A 22,722-nucleotide genomic window follows, 5' to 3' on the forward strand; every position below is an offset into this window, starting at 1 on the left:
TTCAAATTCTATTCTTATAGTTTTTAATTATTTGGCATCATTTGGATATCTCGTAGTTGTGTTTCTCCTAAGTAGTTCGTTTACTTTTTATTCCAAACACTGAAAATCATATAAGACAAATTTCAGGAGGTTCATGAACCCACCTAAACTACATGCAGAATTTCAAGTAGGTATCGTGAGATTTCTAAGATGAAATGGTTTGTATTTTCCATCAGATTATTTAAGGGGACCAAGACCTAGAAAAGGTTAGGAGTCATTGAAACACAGATAGGATGTACAAGATGCACTTATATAATAGGTGAGTCCCTCCTGCACCTCTTCTCTGGATACTGCCTTCTCCTAGGGGCTGGAATGGCTGGCCTAAATGGATCTGAATTTCATGATTCCACCTTCATTCGGAGAAATGAGGGGCCTAGAGGTGGGCATCTAACCCACATCAGGTCGATAAATTTTCTCTCCAAGATATTTGCAAATGGGACAATGAGAGGCTGAGCTCATTAGCTATAAGAAGACAAACATAAAGGCTGCAGAGCCCCAGTCCTAGTGTTATTTTATGAGGACAGCTGTAAGGTGAATAAATGGAAGACAGATGGAAACAGTAAGAATGGAAAGAAGAAGAGACACAAGGTGGCCACCTGGAAATAAAGAAAGTGACCTCCATTTTTACCCTTCAGTGTTCTAGTCCTCCTGAGATCCAGGTGCTTCCGAGTTCCTGTTCTTAGATTTTTTTGAGAATTATGTTGTTAAACAAACCCTCCCTCTATTTTCTTGATCTAGTTTGAGGAGTTCTTGTTGAAGAGGACAGAGATATGGCAAAACAAGCTCCTTAAAAATGCCGCTACACAAAATAGAGTCAAATTGGATTTCCAGACATGCATTGCCTGATCAACATCCCTCCTCACTTCATCTTACTTTTCTTTTAGATTTTCTCTGTAATGTATTATAATTTGTCTCCGTATGTTGCCTTAAAACCTTGTGGGAACAAGGCAAGGTGTGTATAGATAAATAAGTAAATAAATTAAATATGTGATGGTATTGTCTCTTCCCAGAACCAAGTCAGAGTTAAGGCCAAAAGCCTTAACCTGGAAACCTGGAAATGTAAGAAGCCGTAATGAGAATACAGATGCTTTTTGATTTACAATGGGGCTACATTCTAATAAGCCCATTGTAAATTGAAAACATTTTTAAGTTGAAAATACATTTATACTGTACATCTAACCTACCGAATACCATAGTTTAGACTAGCCTAGCTCAAACATGCTCACAACACTGAATTAGGCTACAATTGAAAAAAATAATCTAGCAACACAGCACAATGTAGAGTATCTGTTGTTTAACCTCATGATTGCTTGGTTGGCTGAGAGCTGCAGCTTGCTGCCACTGCCCAGCATCCTGAGGGTATCATGCCACTTTCTTCTGAATGTGCATCACTTTCGCACCATTGTGAAGTCAAAAACCGTATAAGTCAAACCATCGTAAATCGGGGACATCTGTAATTTTACAGTGATCATCAATTGTTGATGACTCCTAAGGGCTGCAGATAAATGTCCACAGTTCTCAGACCAGCAGTCAAGATTCTCTGTGATTTGACCCAATTCACTTTTTCAATTTTTCAATAAAAGATTTCACATACGCTGCAGTGTGGTCACATTAAAAGCTCATACCCCATATTTATCAGCTTTCTCTTGCTCATGCTGCTTCCTTCTACTTGAAATGCTCTTCTTTTAGCAAAAGATATTTGAAACTTATCCATCCTTCTTATTTTGATGTGAATGCTACTTCTTTCATGCATCCATGCCTAGTATCTTTCTCCTTTCTCCACTGCTATCTCCTCCTTAACCCCAGATTATTGGAAGCCATCTCTTCTTTCTCTGAACTCCCAAAGCATCTGCTGTTTTCTGCTACTCACTACTTTCAACTTGCATCTTATTTATTCATGTATGTGAATCCCCCACTAAACTCTGAACTTGAACAATCAGCCTTCTCATGCCCCAGGAACCTATGTGGCTAATACACAGTGAGAGATGAACACTTGTATAAGGGAATGTTGAATGGTGCTTCTCTTGTCTAGAGAATTGTGCTGAGCCTTATATGTGAGGACAGTGAATTGCAAGTGCCAGTTTATTGTGAAGAGAGATTATCGCCATATCTCCATAGTACCTAGCAAGAGAGATCCATATTGGTTATTTAACTATAAGCTTGTCTGTTCCTGCCTCATTCGCTGCATGCTAATCTATAAGAGAAAACTTATGGAGATTATCAAGCAATTCTTTAAAGACAATTGTTAGGAGCAATGTAAACTGTGGTTTTCTTCTCAGCATCACAACCCCATGAGGGGAAGTCATAAGAGCCACTGTTAGAGAGACTGGAAGTGGTTTTAAGAGAGGATATTGGCCTTGCTCACTCCCTTTAAGGTAATAGCAGAGGGACAGGGCAGGCAGCAGTGAGAGCAAGCTATTTACTGTTTGGTAGGTTAAGTAGAAGCCATGGAAATTAGCCAGGCTAGAGCTAGCTATTCTGGAAGTTTATCCATGTGGCAGCCTGCTGGGGTTGGAGGGCCCAGCAGTAGAAAAGGGCTTCATGGTATGTACCACTGGGAGGCAGCTGCAGAAAGGAATCCTGAGAAGTCAGAAGGAGAGAGCACCACTATGTCAGGGTGTGGTCTAGTCCACAACTATCCACAGGGAAGCTCTGATGAATTCACCAATGAACCCCGTGCCTATTGCCTAAATGTAGGTGGTTGCCATGTTTGAGGGCATTTGACAGGATAGCACTGCATACTCCTACTTAAGTAAAAAGTCCTTTGCCTAGATTTTCTTCTAGGGTTTTTATAGTTTTGGGTTTTACATTTAAGTCTTTAATCCAACTCGAGTTAATTTTTGTGTAAGGTGTAAGGAAGGGGTCCAGTTTCAATTTTCTGCATATGGCTAGCCAGTTCTCCCAGCACCACTTATTAAATAGGGAATCCTTTCCCCATCGCTTGTTTTTGTCAGGTTTGTCAGAGATCAGATGGTTGTATGTGTGTGGTCTTATTTCTGAGTTCTCTTTTCTGTTCCATTGGTCTCTGTGTCTGTTTTTGTATCAGTACCATGCTGTTTTGGTTACTGTTGCTTTGTAGTATAGTTTGAAATCAGGTAGCATGATACCTCCAGCATTGTTCTTTTTGCTTAGGATTGTCTTGGCTATTTGTGCTCTTTTTGTTTCATATGAATTTTAAAATAGTTTCTTCTAATTCTGTGAAGAATATTCATGGTAGTTTAATGGGAATAGTATTGAATCTATAAATTAGTTTGGGCAGTATGGCCATTTTCATGATATTGATTCTTCCTATCCATGAGCATGGAGTGTTTTTCCATTTGTTCCTCAGCAAATTAATGCCAGAACAGAAAACCAAGCACTGCATATTCTCACTTATAAGTGGAGCTGAACAGTGGGAACACATGGACACATGGTGGGAGACAAAACATGCTGGGGCCTGTTGGGAAGGGCAAGGAGGAAGGAGAGCATCAGGAAGAATAGCTAATGGATGCTGGGCTTAATACCTAGGTGATGGGTTGATCTGTGCAGCAAACCAATATGGCACACGTTTACCTACGTAACAAACCTGCACATCTTGCACATGTACCCTGGAACTTAAAATTTGCAGCAGAAAAAAAATAACATAAAAATAAGTCCTTTGCTCTTGTTGCTCTTCTTCCCCAGAAACAGGGGTGGAGAGTAGGTGACTCAAGGGAAGTGAAGAAGAGACCATGGCCTTCTCGTCTGCTGCTTGCCCCAAGCCCATAGTTCAGGCTTGAAGTAAGGGAAGAAAAGCTTTGAATTGGATGAAAATGTGAAGTAATAATTATAATACCTGGACTTTTCATGTCTAAGGATAAGATCATCTTAATACCTAGACTTGACCAGGAAATGATAAGCCTGTGGGATGAGTAAGCTTGCAGAGATGGGAAAACAATAGGATGTTTGCAGGAGAAGGTAAAAGCAAACTAACAAACATAGCTGGTTTCTGCCTCTACTCTCCTTCACCAATCTCCCTGAGTTTAGCCCATTTACTAGCTACAGTTTGCTGAGTAATAATTAAAGTGCCGTCATTCTGATAGAATGTTATGCTTCTGGTCTATCGTCACCCTTCTGAAGTTTTTTTTCTCCTAGTGGTAATAATGGTCCCACTGTGAGTCATCCCAGCACTCCCATAGAACCCGTTCTGAGATGCGAGACTGAGTTTCCCAGGGCTACCAACTGGCATGAGGCTCAACCAGCTATTGCTGTGGGAAAGAGTTAAGCAGCCCCCATTACCACATAACTAATATCATGGAATTAAGTGTGCAAAAGCTCCAAATAACTTGCTCAGTGTCATACAGCAAGTCTGAGGCAAGACTAGAACTAGGAAGATCATCCATGTTTTTGGATTTCTAATGACACCGGTCTACCTGTACACATTCTAATGCTCTTCAAGTGCTCAGAGAGCTAGTCAGTCTTTTCAAAAGAGGAAAAGGAGGAGATATGGTTCACATTGTAATGAGTATTCAGTGTGTCCTGTGCTGTGATGCACACTTTACCAGAATCATTGTATCTGATCCTCACAATTCTATGAGGACAGTTAGCCAGAGGTCATGAAAACAGGCCACGATAGCCATGGCCTTCACCTCCATGCTGCTGCATGAAAGCTTGGTTCTTGAAATCACTTGGTGTTTTTTTCTCTTTTTAGCATCATTCACAAATAAATCATTCAAATTGCTTAAAATATCCAACACTGTAGAAGCAATTGCATTGATTCAAAATTATTCAGTCATATGAATATTAATAACATGTAGAAAAATATTTTAATGAACTATGAATAGACATTTCAACCCTAAGAATCAAAATTGATATTTTAGTGCTTATATCTCTGATACTGATAAATTCAGTCATTGGGTTGATACATAAAACATATCAGTTTTATGTATTAAGATGCTACATGAAATTCTCAAGGTTATTAATATCCTACATTGACTGATGTTTTATCTGTTATTTTTCATAACATGCCTATTGTTGAGCAAGGAAAAAGAGATGACAATGCCATTCTTTTTCCTTGCTGTCTGGTGAGGCAGTCACCTTTCTCACTTATTAAGAGTTAGCATCAAGCCCTGAGTTCCTTGATAGGAAATACTTTATCAGTGTCATCTCAAAGGAGGGAAATGAGCAATAGCTGCTGTTGAAAGCCATACCTTGCTTTTGGAAAATTCTACTAAAATAAAATGTTAGCATTTGTTCTCACACATCAAAGACCTGGCAAAAATCTGGTTTCACGTCAACGTGAAGCATAGCTGAATAATGGAAAGTGACCTCTGGGTTTTAAAAAATTCCCTTTCTAGATTTTGTATTCATTTTTCTATGCACAAGACATAAAACTACAAAGAACTTGGACTACATTGACAATTTTTTTGTGACTAAGACCTATTTGTTATCAGAATGTTTTAATGCCAAGTCTCGGGATTTCGACTTTCAACTTACTCCCAATATCACTTTTAAAAAATTCGTAAATAATGAGGTTTTAGAAATAAGGGTGCCTCTTTCTCAAAAGTTCCTTTTTGTGTGACTGTTTCTAGAATTTCACAGATAAATAAAAACAATAGTTTTCTTTGCTAAAGAGCTTACTTGTTAAACAGACCATCAAAGTAATGGCTATATCTTGCATGAGATACTGGTAATTTCCAAAGAGTTGTAGTTGCTGAAAAAGAAACAAAAGCAAATATAAATGTGGCATCTGCCATCATAGCCTTTTTATTATTCCCTACATTCTTTTTAAGTCATTAGGAGGCAGCTGTTACTTTTTTCTCCTCTTCAGAAGAAAATGACTAACCTAAAATTATTAGCATCTTATTGTATAGAATGAGGCCAGACGACTATTTTCCCTGCATTTAACCTACTTCATATTAGCGACAAAAGTCAATTATTTGAGAACCACCCTCCTATTGGGTGCATTAATTACCTGACAGCTGTAGTCTCAGACTAGGCAGTTGAATTCTCAACATAAGATATTAAAGCCTGAATGTTCCCTTAGAAATGTTATACTTAAAATTCGAAGTGAAGGTGCAATTCATTCACTAGGCATTGCTTTCCATCCTCACCCATGGTATGAGTTTACAACATAGGTCTCTTGGAGTCCATTCACTTTCACAAACTGAGCAAAGGCTCCTACCCTAAGTAAGCCCATTGCAGAATTCAGTCTGGTACATCTGCCTTTTTAAGGTTTGTGTAGACAGAACTTCTTTCAAGTTCACATTATAGAGTTGAAGTATTTAGATATGAAAGTCAAATCATTACTCTCCAGGAAGTTGCCTTGCAATATTTCTTGCAGCCAGGTCTGTTTATCTGTTTCATATCTGTCGACTAAGCACCAAACTATAAACTGGTTCTGAGCACATTACAGACCAGATTTATGCACATGGAAAGTATTGCTGGCTTCTCAGAGAGTGAATCCAAGTCCCAGAAGGTACCAGGTTAAGGTTTTTCTGCAACACTCTCATTTAGGTCTAGACCACTAGAATGAATGGCTGCAGAGTGGACTATGGTTTCTACCTCTATCCATGGAGGCTTTGGAAATGAATTTCTGCTTTCACATGTTTGAAAGGCTGCCATTGGTTCCTCAGTGTCCCTGTCAACCTCCAATTCTTCCTCTGTCTTCTTTACTTTTCTTTCTCATGTCCTTTCCTCTTCTTTTCACCTGAGAGTGGTAAAATTATATATTCAGAATGAGATGGAGCAGGAAGAAATTTCCAACTGCAGCTTTAGTTTTTCTTCTAGGAGAAGCTTTCATGGAACTATGGAGGGCTCTGAAAAATCAGCTTCCCAGAAGCAGGTTTTGGCCAAAGGCAAGACCTAATTTGTTTTTTTGGATGAAGAACTTGAATCCAGGTTTTCTGACTCCCAGTCCAGTTCTTGTTTCTTCCCACCAAGCTGCCTTTGAGCCCTCTGTGTGTGATCCTTGCAAGCAATAGCCCACTGGATGGTATAATCTTGTGGCCCTCTTATTCACTTCTCAAACCTCCCAGGAAAGCAATAGAATAATCCCTCCTGAAGTGTTCCTTGAGCCTGTTGAATCATTTTACTGTAGTACAAGCTATGACTGGACTAATGAAGATTATTTTTAGCCTATACATAGTTCTTCCATACAGCTAATTAATTTTTAAATGGCTATTTTCATCATTTAATTTTGAGTCTTTTTTAGTTTCAAAGAATTTCCGATTCTTTACTAATGATTTCCCTGACTGTATAAATTCTAGGTACCTTCAGGAATAAGGGTCCATTGTGAAAGGTCTTTAGCATTCTAGTCCTTCAAAGCAAATTCAACAACTTATCTTCCTTTTTATCTCTTCTTAGTCTTCTGTTGAAAATATTCCACAATTGGAGACTCATCCATTTCCTGCTGAATTATATCTAGGCTGCTTTGAAGCTCTCTTCATACTCCAAAAGAAGAAACAGGGTTTTGGAGAGGTCAAGAGTCTCAGGTTATCAAGAGAAAAACAACACACTAGAAAACTCACCTACATCTACTTATTTCTAGTTCCACATTTCATGCACAGTTATACCAGGTTCCTGAGTTTGCAGACACCTATTTTGAGAAATGTCATTTATTTATAAAACATTAAATCTTGTATAGGAGCTACACCCTGAATAATAAATTAGGGACATAAATGCAATTAGAGCTGAGACAAAATGATTTTGGTTCATACCCAATAGAGCAGTAATGCACTGATAAACTGGATTATGCCGTACATGGTCAAGTATTTAAATACTCCAAAAGATGAAACCAGAGCAGCTCGGCCTTCTCTGTTTAAAAAGAAATAAAAATAAAAATTGGTTATGTATGATAGATGTCTCTCAACTTCTTTTATATTTAAAACGAGTTATATTTTTAGTAGCCTGTTGACATACATTCACTTAATCATGAATTCATCCTCCTATTTATTTAACCACTCATTCATTCATTCTCTCCTTCAATCATTACCTTACTCACTGGTTCATTTACTCACTTTTATTTAGGGCTTATGAAGTACCAACATTATGCTAAGAGTCATAGAGGATATAAAATGAATCAGGCACACTCCTCATTTTCAACAAGCTTTCAGTTAAGTGAGAAGATTACTCTGTGTATCATAAACACAATACAACATTATGACAAGGTGCAAAATTTCAAGCATTGACTTGCTTGTGACTCATTACATCTTAACAATACATGCTTCCTGGGAATTGCATTGTGTGTGCTTTAGAGGTCCTTGGAGACATAAAGCTAAAGGATAGGTGCTTTGACATTTTAGAAAGTGTGAATGTGACTCTAATATTTGAGATGAAATGGGTAACGTTGGCTTTGATATTGCGGGAAGACCCCAGGGTAATAATCTGAGTGGGCCATAAAGATCAAGAGATCAAGACGACAGTAAAAAATGCAGCTTAAAAAGTAGATATTTCTCCTTTAAAAAAATTCGGTCTTAGCTATTAATGCAGTAACAGGTTTTCTGAATGGTGGATTATGACAGGTTAAAAGAAAACAATGTGAGGTAGCAGCACGTGATGCGAGAGTGGGACCTCAGCAAACCAGCTCTCCTTCAGCCTCCTCTGGTCAGGGCAGAAGTAATCTACATGGGACGCGACCCACATCCACTTCATTTCTAGTCCCCAGTAACATGGACACCTGCTCTGCTCAAAGATGTGGTCAACAGAACAGGGACATGAAAAGAAGAACCTAAAAGCCAAACTACTAACCACTTTGTCTCAGGCAAAATGAGAAGGCAAGGGTGGGAGAGAGGCCAGGATATTTTGGGAAGATATTTTCTACCAAGCTGTGAGGTGCTGTCATTTGTTTTCAACACCAAGGATGATGCAGAAGACAAGCTGAGAAGGGGCAAGCATGTGAAATATGGATCGTTTTACCAAGTCTGATATAAACATTGCTATTTCATTGTTTTTCTCTGCAATCGTGGGTAGTTCCAGGAAAATTAAGACACCCAGATTCAAAGGAAAGTACAAGAAACTATTCTAAGTAAAGGATAAATAGGCCTCCAAAATTACTGCTATTTCTAATGATTGTGAATTTTAAGTAGCTCATGCATTTATCTATGCATTCTACAAACGTTCACTGAATGATCTGATATACCCAGCATAGTGCTAGGCATAATGCTTGATACAAAAATCACTAAGACACAGTCTTTGCCCTAAAGGACTTGAACTATAGCAACAAGTAAATCATGTTTCAAAAGACAAAGATGAAAATCCATGGATTTGAACCTATGCATCTAAAACCGTATCTCATTGCCTCTCTGGAGTGCTTTCTCAGGATTAAGTATGCATCAAGGATAGAAAAAGTAAAATGAGCCTAACAGAGCTGAACCACATCTAATTTTTATGAGTCCATGAAATATAAAAGCAAGGAGTTTCTACCCTGGAGTCTTACTGAGCCATCTGCCACTGGAGAAATTTTACATCATGACTTGTATTCTGTAACAGTACACTGCACTCATAAATGCACTGGGCCACATGCATGAGGAGGAGCATCTGAAGTTCAAATGCCACTGCATGTTGAATGGATCAAGTAGGCACTTTGCACTACTATCCAGGAGGTCAAACTCCCTGCGAGGCCTCCACATCTGGTTCTCTAGCTTAACCAGGAGCTCAAACTCCCTGCGAGTCCTCCATCTCTGGTTCTCTAGCTTAACCACCACAATTCTCATCTGAGAAGTCTTCTAGCCCAGTTGCGCCAACTGGCCCCAGCATTCTCCAGTTACAACACTGTGTCTAAACATGGCTGCCGCATTTTCCCCACCTGGAATTCCTTCTCACCTCCTTTCTGTTCACATAAGTCTCATCCATTTTTCAAGTTGCAACTCCCCTACTGAAACCTTCCCTCCTGGCTTGAGTTCTCACACTCAACTGCCAGAACATTTGCTGTATTGTTTGGACATTAATTTATTTCAAGCAAATTTATTGAGCACCTCCCATGCATCAGACATCGTATATATATATATAATTTTGTGTGTGTATGTATGTGTAAAAAGCATGCCTGATGCATGAGAGACACTCAATAAATAATGTGTATATCTGTGTGTATATGTGTGTATATATGTTAATGTATGTATATATGTATATATGTAAAGGAAATATTTCTCCTTTAAAAAAATTCGGTCTTAGCTGTTAATGCAGTAACAGGTTTTCTGAATGGTGGATTATGACAGGTTAAAAGAAAACAATGTGAGGTAGCAGCACGTGATGCGAGAGTGGGACCTCAGCAAACCAGCTCTCCTTCAGCCTCCTCTGGTCAGGGCAAAAGCAATCCACATGGGACGTGACCCACATCCACTTCATTTATATGTGTGTGTGTGTATATATATACACGTATATATGTATGTATGTATATATACACGTGTATACATGTGTATATGTGTATATAGACGTTATATATACATGTATATAGACGTGTATATATATACGTGTATATAGACGTGTATATATTTACGTGTATATAGACATGTATATATGTATATATAGACGTGTATATATGTATATATAGACGTATATATATGTATATATAGACGTGTATATATACACACATATACACGTATATGTGTGTATATATACACATATGTGTATATATGTATATATACGTGTGTATATATACGTGTGTATGTGTATATATACGTGTGTATACATATACAAACATATATACACGTATATATGTATACACACGTATATATGTATGTATACATATACACACGTATATATGTATGTATACATATACACACGTATATATGTATGTATACATATACACACGTATATATACACATATACACACGTATATATACACACGTATATACATACATATATACACGTGTGTATATATACACATATATGTACATATATACACGTGTGTATATACATACATACACGTGTATATATACATACATACACGTGTATATATACATACATACATATATACATGTATATATATATACACACACACATATAAATGAAGTGGATGTGGGTCACGTCCCATGTGGATTGCTTTTGCCCTGACCAGAGGAGGCTGAAGGAGAGCTGGTTTGCTGAGGTCCCACTCTCGCATCACGTGCTGCTACCTCACATTGTTTTCTTTTAACCTGTCATAATCCACCATTCAGAAAACCTGTTACTGCATTAACAGCTAAGACCGAATTTTTTTAAAGGAGAAATATTTCCTTTACATATATACATATATACATACATTAACATATATACACACACATACACACAAATATATACATTATTTATTGCCTCTCATGCGTCAGGCATGCTTTATACACACACACACAAAATTATATATATATACGATGTCTGATGCATGGGAGGTGCTCAATAAATTTGTATATATGTATATATGCATATATATACACACACATATTTATATAGACATTCATATATATGTATATATGTATGTAAATATGTGTAACATGTTACACATATACATACATACACACACACACACACAATTTTTGCTGGAATGTAAATTCTCCGGGGGCAAGACTCTCTCATGCTTTACATTTCCAAGCACACTTGTAAAGAGCTCCATGAGTTGTATTGACAATGAAAAACATAAAATAAGGTGAGGGTTCTGAGTACTATCATCGTGTAGTCACCATGACACAAACCAAGGTTAAGACACTAGAGATAGTAACCAAATGGCTTAGAGATACTCTGCAAAATAAATCAGTAAAACATAATGCTTGTTTGGTGATGGGTGAAGAAGAGGAAGGAGTTAAATGCACTCTAAGGGTCTGGACCTCAATGGCAGACTCCAAGGAGTAAACTGTTCTTAGAAGCAAGGAAAGTGGGAGTTGGGAAGAGGAGCTGCCTCGGAGGTGGGGGAAGTGACCGTGTTTGAGGGTGTGAAAGGACACAAGTGCAGACACCCAGTGTTCAGCGTGTTGTGCAAAGCTGTCTTGCTGATATGCAGCCAACCAGGGGTGTGGAATTTTAGACCTGCTACCTTTAGGTCAGTGATTCCTCCCAGTGACCTGTTTATTCTGATGCACCAAAGGACATGCTGGGGAACTTCACGGCTGTCTTTTTTGTATGAATCTCAAAATCTGGCAATGGCTTTCAGATCACTGCCCATGAAAATACCCAGAAATTATCCCTAAGTGCTATAGGAAACAAAAGAGAAATCAGATTTATGAATAAAACATAAAACTGGGTATTTTGTTCTTAACTACATTTAAAATATAAGTAGACAGATCAGAAATGAGAGTGGAGTGGAGGTGAGGGAAGCATGCTGTGAAAATAAACGTCTCTTAATGCCTTCCTGTATTAGTCCATTTTCACACTGCCATAAAGATTACTACCTGAGACGGCGTAATTTATAAACAAATGAGGTTTAATTGACTCACAATTCCGCATGGCTAGGGAAGCCTCAGGAAACTTACAATGATGGCGAAGGTGAAGGGGAAGTGGGCACCTTCTTCACAAGACAAGAGAGAGAAAGCACACAGGGGAAATTGCCACTTTAAAAATCATCACATCTCATGAGAACTCCCTCACTATCATGAGAACAGCATCGGGGAAACTGCCCCCATGATCCAGTCACATCCCACCAGGCAACAGGTTGGGAACCACAACTCCAGATGAGATTTGGGTGGGAACACAAAGCCAAACCATCTCACTTCCCCTTCCCTGACACTGTCAATCAACTTTTATGTAAAAGACATTGGATATTTACTAATTTGCATTTTGGAGACATGTAATAGTATTTAGGGAAGCTATCTAATGAAGTATTTCCTTTCTCCTTCCTCATCCATCCAAAATTCCTGAGATAAATGTTACAGGAAGCATCCAACATACCAAATAGAGGAGAGAAAAAGTAAGAAATAGTTAGTTTTAAAACATCAAGGCAAGTTTTCAACTGTTTACATGATACCCACCTATCCTTTAAGGCTCAGCAAAAGTCACTTTTCTGTGGCTTTTACCAGCACTCTTGAGTAACACTAATGGCCCCCTTCATTAGTTCTCCAATAGCACTTCACCCGTACCTCTGTTGCAGCATTTATCACTTTAGCTTGTAGTTGAATTCTGTCTGCAGAGCCAGACAATGGGCCCATTGATTGTAGGGGTGGAAGAGGAAAAAATGACTTACCTGATGAGATGAGGCACACACTGGATGTTGGTTGTTTTAGAGGTAAAAGGGGATGCCACAGATGCTTCCTGCTCTGACAGTGAAATGCCTGCATGAGCCACTTTCAAAGCCTGGAATGATAAGCCCATGTCTCACCCATGACTTTTCAGGTTAGGCTTTACCTCTTAAAACACCAAGAGGCTGTTCTTCACATCATAAAGGTAGAACACTGTAGTCTTTCATCTTTGGGTCTCTGTTTATGCTGTCCCTCCACCTGGAGTGCCCTCTCTCCCCTGATCCACAAAGTCACTAACTAAACAATGACCCAGAAGTAGAAAAGTGGTGTGTGTACATGCATGTGTGTGTGCATGTGGGCGTGTGCATACAAGGGCCCTGCCTGTGGGGAGTATAGATGTGAAAAGGAGATAGAAGCCCTCATTCAAAAAGTCAATTAAAAAGATGACAGAATTTGGATGGACGTTGGTTGGGGACCTTCACCATTTCAGTTCTGGTACCTGGTGGGAATCTTCATGAACAAAGGTGAAAGAATTCCTAGGCCAATCCTTTAAGAATTGTGTGGGCATCAAATGAACTTTTATATATCTGTAGTTCCATAGAGCTACAGGGTACCTGGCACCATGAGCCGTACATACTAGATTCAGGTTTAATAAATATTAGGACATTTTCTTCTTCCTCTTTGATCTCTATTTCTTATCTCTATTATATACTTTAGGACCATCTACTTTATGTTAGGGTTAGTTTTATTCATGATTCTTTCTTCATCAGACAATGAACTCTTTAGGAGGCAGAGACTATGTCCCTTTTAGCATTTGATTTTTTGTTTTATTCTAAACTCCACATAATTAATGTGAGAGGATACACATTCTAGATTTGAAAGAACAGACTAAAAATTAGCTTTTTCTCATGAAACATAAAGCAAAAAACATCTTAATAAATCTCTAGCTATAAACATAGTTTTCAGAAATTTGGAAATAATATTTAAGAGAGAAATAAAACAAATACCAAGATCTTAAATCTCTAAGAAGCTTTGGAAATACAAAGAAATCTTCTTCACTTCTTGTCCCATAAATCAGCTACTGAAATATTTCCTTAAGTACATAATATTGAAGGTAGACTATTTGTTTCCTTCCTGTCTTTAAAACTCAGAATATAAAGCATTCACTGCCCTTCTACTGCATATGAAAAATAATTTGCTGAGAATCATTTTATTTAGCTTTTTCTATAGCATAAAATAACGAAATAGTTTGGTCTAGGATTTTACTGAGTGAAAGAGTTCTGGGTGAAGCAAACTTTTAAAAACTAACCAGAGAATGAAAGTTTGGCAGGAATAAATATAATTTACATATAATTCAAAACTTTAATCATCAGTTTCAAACTGTTTCATTGAGTTTTTATCAGTTGTGTGACCTTGGGAGGGGGGAAGAAATCACCTCCTGAGAAATCATTTCATTACTGATAACAGGAAAGATTTAAAGCAGATAGACTTGTAAAGTTCCATCTTTGGAACCTGAAATATGGGAGTCTAAGTGGCCTTCCTTTGTGTTTATTATTCTAGGAGTTTCCAGAAAGCATCGGAAGTGTCTCATCTCCCTTTACTCCCCTCCACTTCCAACCTACACACAGGTACAGGTGGATATAAACAGCAAAATAATCAAATGGTTGCTGGTGGAAAGATGAAGAGACAAACTCCAGGAGAGCCTGAGGTCCTCCAGAGGGATATTAGTGAGCGGCTTGCCTGAGCAAAAGCCATTTCTACTCACCCCACAATCATTAGCTCCATCTCCACACATGCCCACATAGTAACTGCGGGAGACAGGAGAAGAAGGATTAATAGGTAAGAAAAGTGAACAGCTCACTTGAGTATTTTCCATCATAACTAAATCACATGTGATTTGTGTGTATGTGTGTGTCCCCTGAACACACCTGGAATCAGGCTGAAGAAAAATGGTTTGGAGAGACATATTCCCAGAGGGAAAAGGCCGTTGCATTATTTAAGTTGTTTCAATCAATCACATTGAAATGGTAGCGATATAACCAAGGACATCGGCAAAACAGTGATTGCATACTTTAAAAGAAGTCCTGCTTGATGATACGTACCAAGGCCAAGCTTAAGAGTATGCAGTTATGAGCAGAGCACTTCCCACACAACCTAATGCAGAGATCATAACCCAATCCAGCTGCATTTTAGTCACTGACTGTTGCTGAGCATTTACAGTAGAGGTAAAAGGGGATGCCACAGATGCTTCCTGCTCTGACAATGAAATGCCTGCATGAGCCACCTTCAAAGCCTGGAACGATAAGCCCATGTCTCACCCATGACTTTTCAGGTTAGACTTTACCTCTTAAAACACCAAGAGGCTGTTCTTCACATCATACAGGTATAGCACTGTACTCTTTCATCTTTGGGTCTCTGTTTATGCTGTCCCTCCACCTGGAGTGCCCTCTCTCCCCTGATCCACAAAGTCACTAACAATGACCCAGAGGTAGAAAAGTGGTGTGTGTACATGCATGCAATGTGTACGTCAGATACCAGGATGATAAATTTCAAAAACAGTTTAACAGATATAACTAGAGACGTATATTCATATTTTTGATGCATGTCAGGGTGAAAATAAGATGTTTTTCCATCCATATCAGTTTGGTGTGCAAGCACAATACAAATAGAAGAGTAAAAGTTAATACAGCTGCCAAAGAAAAGGAGTTTCAGATGTAAGGCACTGCCTGCCTTCTATTATAAGTTATTGATTATAAGTATTGATAAATGACAATATTCTTAAAGACTTAGCTGCATTTTTCTAAAAACAGAGTTATAAAATCAATAAGGAGAAAAAATAAAGTTTTGTTAGAATTTCGTTATTATTAGTTAATGCATAAGAAAGAACCACTTTTATAGGTCAAAAATAGTTAATTAAATGTGGCCAGGTGCGGTGGCTCACACCTGTAATCCCAGCACTTTGAGAGGCTGAGGCGGGCAGATCTTGAGCTCAGGAGTTCAAGACCAGCCTAGCCAACACAGTGAAACCCCATCTCTACTAAAGATAGAAAAAATTAGCTGGGCGTGGTGGTGCGCTCCTGTAATCCCAGCTACCTGGGAGGCTGAGGCAGGAGGATTGCTTGAACCTTGGAAGCGGAGGCTGCAGTGAGCCGATATTGCACCGTTGCACTCCAGCCTGGGCAACAAAGCGAGACTCTATCTCAAAAAAAAAAAAAAAACAAGTCAAATGTAGGCATATCCCTATGGTTCAATCCGATACTGGGTTGTGTAGATGAAAATAATCATGCTATATATGTTCATGTCATGACTACCCACAATTGTTGAAAAATGGCTTTTTTCAGGCTTAAAGCCATTCAGGCTTAAAGCACACATTTAGTCTCTACATCACATCAAGAATCTTATCATCTTCTAGTATTCCCTGAATTCAGAAAGAGAATGCAGTCAGCCTTACACACATTGCCAATGACAAAGGCATGAGGAGGAAGACTGGGATGTTGAGAAGACAGCTCATTCTGAGACAGTGTGTGTCTTCCTGAATTCATTCTTTAAGGGGAATATGGCTTTTCAAAATTAGGCATTTTAGTTGGCAGAATTTCTCAGGCATTTGAAAAAGGTAAAATTACTTTCTTCAGCAATATCACATAATGATCATGTGAATGAAATAGTCATTTAGTCACTGGTTACTTACCCAGCCTCAGGCATTCTGGAAGTTAATAGGCAGTTTTTAAGACTTCCCTATGATTGCTTGGGTAACAAAATCTAACAGTAGTAGGGTGTCTCCTGATATCACCAACAACTCACCAGCCATCATCTAAAGATTCACTACCCTATGTTCCTTTTCACTTCCTAGACTCTGCAGTCCCAAACTATTACATTCCCAGCAAGCAATAGGTAGAAGTATGGTCTCAAGAAGTACCATTTCACTATAATGTAACTTGGTCATCTTTATTTTTGAAGGGGGTAATAAAGGACATTCTCTTGACTTTCCCTACTGGGGCCAGACAAAGGGAAAATGCTATTTCACCTCTTGCTAAGAGGACCAGAAATTATTCACATATCTTCTAATGGACCAACCTAAAATAATTCCAGAGTATAACTCACCTACTTCCCCATTTTTCTGATTCTAAGGTGTACAACCTGCCCCACTATTTCTGTTACATCTAAGCATGGGAGGGTTCTCTAAGATATATGCCTTATGGGCCACAGAACAAATGCTCTCTGGAATAGGCAACTTCTAAATGGCCCTCAGTGATCCCCAGCTCCTGGCATCCATGCCCTGTGTAATCCACTCCCCTGGAAGTGGGCTGGATCTAGTGACTTGCTCCTAAGGAAGGGAATACAGCAAGGGTGATGAGACTGGTATATAAAAAACAGCAACATCCGTCTTGTTGGCTCTGTCTCTGGTTCTTCTTGCTTGCTTACTCTTTTAGAAGTCAACTGTCACACTGTGAGCTTCCTTATGAAATGGCCCCTGTCACAAGGAACTGAGGTTGGCATCTGTCCACTAGCCAGTGAAAAACTGAGGTTCAGTCCAACCGCTCATGAGGCACTGAGCATTCAACAACATGTGAGTGAGGCTGGTGAGGGATTTTTCTCCCCACTCAAGCACTGGCTTGAGTGGGGAATATACCAATATACCAATATGCCAATAGTGTATAACTGTTCCCTTTTCTCTGCAATCTTGCCAACATTTGTTATTGACTGTAGTCATGGACAACACCTGGTTACATCTCTGAGAGAGGTCCTGAGCCAGAAGACTCAGCTAAGCCACACCTGAATTTTTTTTAATCCCCTTTTTTTAACTTTTATTTTAGGTTTGGAGAACATGTGCAGATTTGTTATACAAGGGAACTCATGTTACGGAGGTTTGTTTTACGGATTATTTCATCACCCAGGAATTAAGCCCAGTACCCAGTAGTTATTTTTTCTGCTCCTCTCCCTCCTCCCACCCTCTGCTCTCAAGTAGACCCCAATATCTGTGTTTTTCTTCTTTGTGTCCATGTGTTCTCATCATTTAGCTTCCACTTATAAGTGAGAACACATAGTATTTGATTTTGTTCCTGCGTTAGTTTGCTAAGGATCATAGCCTCCATTTCCATCTGTATTCCTGCAGAAGTCATAATCTCATTCTTTTTTATGGCTGCACTGCATTCCATGGTGTGTATGTACCACATTTTCTTTATCCAATCTGTCATTGCTGGGCATTTAGGTTGATTCTGTGTCTTTGCTATTGTGAATAGTGCTGCAATGAACAGTCACATGCATGTGTCTTTATGGTAGAATGATTTATATTCCTCTAGGTATATACCCAGCATTGGGATTGCTGGTTCAAATGGTAGTTCTGTTTCAGCTCTTTGAGGAATTGCCATACTGCTTTCTACAATGGCTGAACTAATTTACACTCCCACCAGTAGTGTATAAGTGTTCCCTTTGCTCTGCAATCTTGCCAACATTTGTTATTTTTGACTTTTTAATAATAGCCATTCTGACTCACACCTGAATTATTGACCCATAGGTAGCAATAGTTAATGAGCATACTCTTCTTTCATGCCATGACACCTACTTTAATTTCTGAAATTCTTCAATAAGGCTTGATTTCTGCCCAGGAGACATTCTTGCAAAAACTGTTCCATTCACCAGAATCTAAAAGGAAAAAACAACCACTGCAATATGACTGAGAAGAAGAAAACTTTCAAAAATAAAAGAACAGCCCTGAAAAATCATTCCTGGTTACTAATTTAATACAGCATTGGATGGTATGTCATTAGACCAATACCAGGAAGGGAAAGAAGGAGATTTAACACTATAATATTGAAATTTCACTTAAAGTCCTCCATCACAACTCCATTACTTTTTTCCCAGACCATTTTTCCAAGATGGGGTGACCATTAATCAATAATACTACAGTAACTAAGAAGCAGCAGAGCATATGGAATAAAAATGCTTGAGGAAACACAGTTCTTTCCTGATAGACACCATCTCCATAATCATAGCATAGACAGAGGAAAGGCTGGAAGCTGAGAAACAAGGCTCTATTCTCAGCTGTGCCAGCTAGCTGTGCACACCTTAGACAAGCAGATTAACCTCTCTGAGTCTCAGCTTTCCATGAACTGAACTAAGAGCTTTCTAGAAGCCTTTGGGGTCTAGATTCTGTGGTCTTTGACTGCTAGGATGACAGAATTTTTAAGACACTGCTAACAGATAGTTGCTGCCCTCCCCTTGTGCTCCATTAATCTCCTGCACGTTGACAGTGCAACCCTGCACAGCACTATTTTAAAACAGGACACACAGAGGACAAGATAACAAATGACTCTGAAAATAAACCATGGGGCCTTTGTTTCCTCTTGCTGTAATTTAAGAATCCAGACAAGAAGGGGAATAGAGCTTAGCCTAACATGAGCTGGTCAGTTTCAGAGACAAGCTGGCCCTCAAAACAAGCAGCATGTTTGGAACTCTGCCATTCTCCTGGGTGGGGAGGGAAAGAAGGAGGAAGGCTGAACTGGCCACAGGGGTGAGAGAAGGTACCAGAACTCGAACTCAAACTCTGAACGGGAGGCCGTGGGTCTGCCTGGGACCGAGAAGGCATAAAAGGGGCCAGAAAACTTTTTCAGGAGCAGTACTCCTTTGGGGGTGTTTAGTCTGTAACTGTGAGGCAACCTCAGTGATCACTGTTTTCAATACTCTCCTCCTCCTTTCACCTCGCTAATTTGAGGAGCAAAGCAAAACACTTCATTTCTTCAGTACTTACTTTTGGAAGCAAGCTGGTGAAATGCTGAACTATCACTTGGTATGATTTCCCACTCATTGCAAAATGGTAACAGCTTCCTCTTTCCCCATGAGAGGTTGAACTGCTTCCAGTGTGCATGTAGGTTTCCTAAAATCAAAAGGGCATCATTTCTACATTGATTCCTAAGGAGTGTCTCTGCTTTCCTATGCTTTCTTGAAGGAAGAGTTTTCATGTTGCCTAACAGTGTGAAGGTCAGCAACAAAATAATGTGTAATTTGCCTACAGCACTTCTACCCATAGGAAAAAACACTCAAAACATTCTCCCCAAGATTATGTAAACATATGATGCTTGGACAGTATGGTACTCTGGATCCTGTCTTGGGAGACAATATGTGTGATGTCAGTCTACTGAAGAAATCTAACTATTCTTAGGTCCCAATTAGTTATTACAAGAATAGGAAAATTCTTCCCTCCTTCCTTCTCCTCCTCATGCAGGCTTATATTTTCTAAGATCTCTTACCATTCACTTATTCCAAAATCACCCTCATTGTCTTCACTGTAAAGTAGGCACTCTTTCTTCGGTGCCTAACTCCTTTTAGGACCCAGCCTCTGACCTTTGTTATGACCCCACCTCAACAGGTAACTCTTTCTATCATGGTTCCCAGATTCTCTTCCATACTGTACATCCCACTGCAGGAGTAATCCTTTTCTGAAACCCTTTCCCTCCTACCTTTCACCTGTCAAGGTGTTTCTCTGGCTTGGTTCTAGACCTACCTGGTTCCCAGTTAGGGAGAAAGCATCTGATGAATGCCTGTGCATTCATTATATCAATAATTAATCATGGTTTTTCATGCAACATTCCTCAGAGAGACTTCCATTTGTGTTTAGGACTCTAAATTCAAATATTGCAGGAGGTGAGAAAATTTTATTCATCAGATGACTTCATCTCAGGGAAAGCATTGTATTTGAAACAAAAAGAAATTGCTGTGCTGAATTGGGAGGCAAGATGACACACCCCTCCCTTTCTATCTCCAATTGCAAAATAACCAACAAAAGACATGTTCTAAAGCATCCCTCCTGAGACAAGGGCAGGAATTCCTTTTGCTTGCACTGGGAATGTGGGGAGACGAAGTATGGTGGAGGGACCCAGAGAGGAGGAAGGCCTGAAACTGTGATACAACTTCTCCTGGTGAGGACTAAAATTTCATCAGAGGCATTAAATCATGAATGAGTAGTGTGAGTGGACTGTTAGTTAAAATTCACAAAGGACCTGGGTTACAGCATGCAGTGAAATTCAGGCAGCATGCACCGATGTAGAAGCAAGTAGGTTCACAAGGAAATAAGCACCAGAAATCTGCTGAGAGCAGAGGGAGAGCTGTCATCTTTCACAGCCCATGCAATTAGAGGTTGAGGCAAGTTAACCCACCTCCTCCCAGGGTAGGGGCAGGGCCGTTCTGTATAGCTGTGCAGTCTGTGTGCTGCACAAAGACTCCTGACTGCACAAAGGCCCACTCTATACTTAATCTGAAAGGCTGGTCAGCCTGGAGGAAGGCAGCATTTTTGTAATTCATCACCTGCAGGGCCATATCTTTGAATTCACACAAAAGCATGGGTGTTACCTTTAGTGATGGAATGTACAGCTACAGCCCATTGTCGTCATATGAAAAAGCTATTCTGTCACAAGAGCAGAGGGAGCTTTCTATCTAGAGAAGCCCAGCCTCTGTTAGCTTCATGCCATAGGTATAGTACAATCTAAATGCCCATGGATCTGTGTGGAATCAAATAGGCCTAAGTCTGCTTTCCTGCTCTGCAACTCACCAGTTTTTTTATTGGGCAAGCTTACTGCTCTGAGCCTCAGTTTTCTCATCTGTAAAAATTAATGGTTTGCCCAATTGCATAGAGTTATTTTAATGACCAAGTGGAAAATATGAGTGTAAATCAGTGGTTCTCAGCCACGACTGCACACTGGAACCACTGGGAAAAGCACCTGATGCCACCTCCTACCCCAGGGGTTCTGATTTAATTGATGCAGCCTGCACTCGAAGCTTAGAAACTCCCCCAGGTGATTTTCACAGGCAACCAGAGCTGGCGGAAATGCTTTGCAAACTGTCAAACTCTGGACAGATGTGAGGGATCATTACTGAGATGACTCCTGGAGTTGAGAGAAGGCTGAGCAGTGCCAGGACTGTATTCCATCAGTCTAGGCCCAAGGAGGGGCCTTCTAACATTTGCTCACTTTCTTCCCAGGTCCGGTCTCTTGGTTCTCCACCAGCTGCCAGGTCACAGAGGCAGGAACAAATTCTTCTGGTTCATTGGCTTCAACAATAATCACTTGGCTTCCTGGAGGGATCATTTCAGAATTCTTTGCAACAGTAATGGCCGTTTGAAGGTTATCACCTAGAAGACAAAGAAACTTTGCTTGCTGTATGTACAAACCTCCCCTCAGCAACAAGAACTGAGGTCTCCCTTTTCCACTCTGCTTGGTGTTCTTTGAGGGCATTTACTGCTTTCTGCCTTATTTTGTCTTCCTCTCTGCTGTAGACTGCCCCTAGTGGGCAAACACTATGTTCCCATCTCCTTCTCCATATTCTGCATCATATCCTGTCCATGTGTATTTCAAAACATGTGTGAATTAATAAAGAAATACTGAAGCATTTATGACTACTCCTCAGAAGACAGACAACTCTTAGTGGAGAATATAGCATGATCTCAGCCTGATAGCATAAAACCATCCACGGGATCTGGAAACCAACTAAGCAAAGAACACACAGGGTCAGGCTGTGCTAGGGTTTGACAATCATACACCATGCCTGGCCCTACTGCCCTAGAGGACCATCAACCAGAGACTTAATCCTCTGT

The 22,722-nt window shown here is 39.6% G+C and overlaps 1 protein-coding gene across 1 annotated transcript in view; it reads right to left on the reverse strand.

Moving 5' to 3' along the window:
* ATP13A5 (ATPase 13A5) overlaps positions 1-22,722 on the reverse strand; it is a 126,115-nt gene that overhangs the window by 26,644 nt on the left and 76,749 nt on the right. The window contains exons 19-25 of the mRNA XM_003256667.3: positions 22,100-22,260; positions 19,885-20,010; positions 18,700-18,779; positions 14,902-14,944; positions 13,142-13,251; positions 7,716-7,812; positions 5,638-5,710 (exon numbers count right to left, since the gene is read on the reverse strand). Of these exons, the coding sequence (XP_003256715.2) occupies positions 5,638-5,710; positions 7,716-7,812; positions 13,142-13,251; positions 14,902-14,944; positions 18,700-18,779; positions 19,885-20,010; positions 22,100-22,260 (690 nt within the window). The remainder of the gene's footprint in view (positions 1-5,637; positions 5,711-7,715; positions 7,813-13,141; positions 13,252-14,901; positions 14,945-18,699; positions 18,780-19,884; positions 20,011-22,099; positions 22,261-22,722) is intronic.

The sequence above is a fragment of the Nomascus leucogenys genome, chromosome 11 (assembly GCF_006542625.1).
Source record: "Nomascus leucogenys isolate Asia chromosome 11, Asia_NLE_v1, whole genome shotgun sequence".
NCBI lineage: Eukaryota > Metazoa > Chordata > Mammalia > Primates > Hylobatidae > Nomascus > Nomascus leucogenys.